The 4,754-nt window shown below is 41.2% G+C and overlaps 1 protein-coding gene across 1 annotated transcript; it reads left to right on the forward strand.

The window, feature by feature from the left end:
- The first annotated feature begins 3,483 nt into the window (after positions 1-3,483).
- On the forward strand, positions 3,484-4,441 carry LOC149436167 (olfactory receptor 1L6-like). The gene has a single exon (XM_089661935.1). It carries the CDS (start codon positions 3,521-3,523, stop codon positions 4,439-4,441), a length of 921 nt encoding a protein of 306 aa, XP_089518061.1. The 5' UTR covers positions 3,484-3,520.
- The last annotated feature ends 313 nt before the right edge of the window (positions 4,442-4,754 follow it).

Here is a 4,754-nt window from a genome sequence, read left to right on the forward strand (position 1 = left end):
CTGTAGTTCTTGACCAGGTTTGCACTGCAACAGGGATATTGTCCCACTCCTCCACACAGATCTCCTCTAGGTCTGTCAGGTTTCGGGGCTGTCGCTGAGCAACATGGAGTTTCAGCTCCCTCCAAAGATGTTCTATTGGATTTAGGTCTGGAGACTGGCTAGGCCACTCCAGAACCTTGATATGCTTCTTACGGAGCCACTCCTTGGTTATCCTGGCTGTGTGCTTCGGGTCATTGTCATGTTGGAAGGCACAGCCATGACCCATCTTCAATGCTCTGACTGAGGGAAGGAGGTTGTTGATCAAAATTTCACAATAAATGGCCCCATTCATCCTCTCCTTAATACAGTGCAGTCGTCCTGTTCCCTTTGCAGAAAAGCACCCCCAAAGCACGATGTTACCACCCCCATGCTTCACAGTAGGGATGGTGTTCTTGGGATGCAACTCATCCTTTTTTTCCTCCAAACATGACGAGTGAAGTTTAGACCAAAAAGTTCTACTTTGGTCTCATCTGACCACATGACTTTCTCCCATGCCTCCTCTAGATCATCCAGATGGTCATTGGCAAACTTCAGACGGACCTGGACATGTGATGACTTGAGCAGGGGAACCTTCCGTGCAATGCATGATTTGAAACCATGACGGCTTAGTGTTCTACCGACAGTGACCTTTGAAACTGTGGTCCCAGCTCTCTTCATGTCATTGACCAGCCCCTCCCATGTAGTTCTGGACTGATTCCTCACCTTTCTTATCATCAGTGATACCCAGGGGCGGACTGACTATTTGGAAACTCAGGCACTGCCCGAGAACCCTGGGTCAGTAAGGGGCCCCATGAGATGCCCCTGGTACTTTTTTCATAGACTTTTTTGAGTTTGGGCAAGGACACAGGGGCCCCATGATCCCCTATTGCTCGGGGGCCCCATGAGTTGTCAGTCCGGCCCTGGACTTCAGAGAGAGAGATATAATTTCCCCCGGTAAAAATCATTAATAAAACCTCATCTGGAATATGCAGTTCAGTTTTGGGCAGCAATTCACAAAAAGAACATTGGGGAACTGGAGAAAGTACAGAGAAGGGCAACCAAACTGATAAGAGGCATGGAGGAGCTCAGCTATGAGGAAAGATTAGAGGAACTGAATTTATTCTCTCTTGACAAGAGGAGATTAAGGGGGGATATGATCTCCATGTATAATACATAAGGGGGGATACGATCTCCATGTATAATACATAAGGGGGGATATGATCACCATGTATAATACATAAAGGGGGATATGATCTCCATGTATAATACATAAGGGGAGATATGATCTCCATGTATAATACATAAGGGGGGATATGATCTCCGTGTATAATTCATAAGGGGGGATATGATCTCCATGTATAATACATAAGGGGGATATGATCTCCATGTATAATTCATAAGGGGGATATGATCTCCATGTATAATACATAAGGGGGATATGATCTCCATGTATAATTCATAAGGGGGATATGATCTCCATGTATAATTCATAAGGGGGGATATGATCTCCATGTATAATTCATAAGGGGGGATATGATCTCCATGTATAATTCATAAGGGGGATATGATCTCCATGTATAATACATAAGGGGGGATATGATCTCCATGTATAATTCATAAGGGGGATATGATCTCCATGTATAATACATAAGGGGGATATGATCTCCATGTATAATACATAAGGGGGGGATATGATCTCCATGTATAATTCATAAAGGGGGATATGATCTCCATGTATAATACATAAGGGGGGATATGATCACCATGTATAATACATAAGGGGGGATATGATCACCATGTATAATACATAAGGGGGGATATGATCACCATGTATAATACATAAGGGGGATATGATCTCCATGTATAATACATAAGGGGGGGATATGATCTCCATGTATAATACATAAGAGGGGATATGATCTCCATGTATAATACATAAGGGGGATATGATCTCCATGTATAATACATAAGGGGGGGATATGATCTCCATGTATAATACATAAGGGGGGATATGATCACCATGTATAATACATAAGGGGGATATGATCTCCATTTATAATACATAAGGGGGGGATATGATCTCCATGTATAATACATAAGAGGGGATATGATCTCCATGTATAATATATAAGGGGGATATGATCTCCATGTATAATACATAAGGGGGGATATGATCTCTATGTATAATACATAAGGGGGGATATGATCTCCATGTGTAATACATAAGGGAGGATATGATCTCCATGTATAATACATAAGGGGATATGATCTCCATGTATAATACATAAGGGGGGATATGATCTCCATGTATAATACATAAGGGGGGATATGATCTCCATGTATAATACATAAGGGGGATATGATCTCCATGTATAATACATAAGGGGGGATATGATCTCCATGTATAATACATAAGGGGGGATATGATCACCATGTATAATACATAAGGGGGATATGATCTCCATGTATAATACATAAGGGGGGATATGATCACCATGTATAATACATAAGGGGGGATATGATCACCATGTATAATACATAAGGGGGATATGATCTCCAGGTATAAATACATCGGTGGTTCATATAGTGAACTCGGTGTAGAGTTATTCACCTTGAGATCTTCACAGAGGACAAGAGGGCTCTTTTTACGTCTAGAGGAAAAGAGATTTAATCTCCAAACACGGAAAGGTTTCTTCACAGTGAGAGCTGTGAAAATGTGGAATAGACTCCCTCAAGAGTTGGTTCTGGCCAGCTCAGTGGATTGCTTCAAAAAAGTCCTGGATTCTTTCCTAGATACTCAGAATATAACTGGATACTAACATTTATAGGTAAAGTCGATCCAGGGAATATACGATTGCCTCTTGGGGGATCAGGAAGCAATTTTTTTCCCTGCAGAAGCAAAGTGGATCATGCTTTGCTGTGTTTTTTTTGCCTTCCTCTGGATCAACTGTGGGTGTAGGATTATAACTTTTTTTTTATGGTTGAACTGGATGGACTTTTGTCTTTTTTCAGCCAGACTAACTATACTTGTTACTATGTAACTATGAAAATATAAAAATATATAAATAAACGTTTACAGATATAAAGGTTTTATTTCAAGATGCGTCTTTTATTATCTGCCTAAAGTTCAGTCTTAAGTTTGACTTGAAAATGGCATTAGGGACCCCACAAGTATGATGTCCTTGTACTGAGGCAAGCATTATAACCTGTATGTGTGTTGTATGTTTCAGAGTGTCATACCCAGACAATATTTTTAGAAAATCTTACAGAAAACCGAAACAGCTATCTACAGAACCACATGAACAGCATAGCCCTTCTCACTGGATCATCTAGAGATATATTTGTGACTTGACTGTTTACACGATGTGTCGTATGTTCTATGTGTTATTCTGTAAATCGTGTGTTGCATCCTATGGTTTATCAGTATAAATGCTTCCAAATGTTTTCTTACCCTGTTGTGATCTCCATCATTTAACCACATTCATAACCAGTCTATATACACATGGAACCTCCTGAAAATCAGACTCTTGCTGGTTTTGTCTTGTTGGGGTTCTCTGATATGCCTCAACTTCTTCTTCCAATCGCCTCCTTCTTCTTGGTTTCATATATCCTCTGCGTTGCTGGAAACACCTTCCTCTCTTTTATTATTATGTCACAGCGCCAGTTTCACACCCCGATGTACATTTTGATGGGGAACCTTGCCTTTGTGGATGTATGCTTCACCTCCATTATCATCCCCAGGACCTTGTATGGCCTGTTGTCTGGAGACACCCACATGCCCATCAATGACTGCTTTGTCCAGTTCTTCCTGTTTCTGGCAGCAGGAAGCACAGATGGTTTTCTGTTGGCCATCATGGCTTTTGACCGATATTGTGCCATTTGTTTCCCTCTGCGGTACCTGATAATTATGAACATGAGAACTTGCATCTATCTGGTGACTTTCTCTTGGATCACAGCTTTTATCCGCTCTACTTTCTACATTGTACTCACTTCTTCTCAGCAGTTCTGTAGTTGGGTCATCCAACACTTCTTTTGTGATGGCCCAGTAACAATGATGTTATCCTGTACAGATATTTCAGCAGCTTTGCATAATGCTGACTTCATTGAAAGTTCCATCTTCGTCTTTGGGCCGATGCTCTTCATCCTGGGGTCCTACATACTCATCATTAGAGCAGTGTTGGCACTACAGTCATCCCAAGGAAGGTGGAGGACCTTTTCTACCTGTTCATCTCATCTCACCATGGTCATCCTCCTCTACAGCACAATTATATTTATGTACTTCCGGCCAGGCTCCATCTACTCACCAGTCTACGATCGGGCCATCAGTGCAGTGTACAGTATCGTTAACCCAACACTCAACCCCTATATTTACAGCCTGAGAAACAAGGAGGTCAAAAATGCTGTAAGAAAACTTTTAAAGTAAACACAACAAAAAATTGCTTCTGGCTTCATGACTACTTTATTACATCTAGGAAATGCGATGATGTTAGACAGACAAGATCATTTTATCGCTAGCATGTGTTCATTCATTATAGATGTACAGGCTTTTGAGGTGTCCATTGTACCTATGAACAAATGTTTCATGTAGTAATATGGATAGTTATCTACTGGCCATTATGGCCTGGGAATGGTATGTTCTCATGTACCTACTCTTGCTATATTCAACCATCCTGACAAAGAGGACATCCACTCACCGGCCACTTTATTAGGTACACCAGTTCAATTGCTTGGTAACA

This window comes from Staurois parvus, unplaced genomic scaffold (assembly GCF_062004578.1).
Source record: "Staurois parvus isolate SC_StPar_1 unplaced genomic scaffold, SC_StPar_1.0 ptg001411l, whole genome shotgun sequence".
NCBI lineage: Eukaryota > Metazoa > Chordata > Amphibia > Anura > Ranidae > Staurois > Staurois parvus.

What these genes read in the sequence shown, in the direction of transcription:
- LOC149436167 (XM_089661935.1), top strand. Translation starts at nt 3,521, where the DNA reads ATGGAACCTCCTGAAAATCAGACTCTTGCTGGTTTTGTCTTGTTGGGG.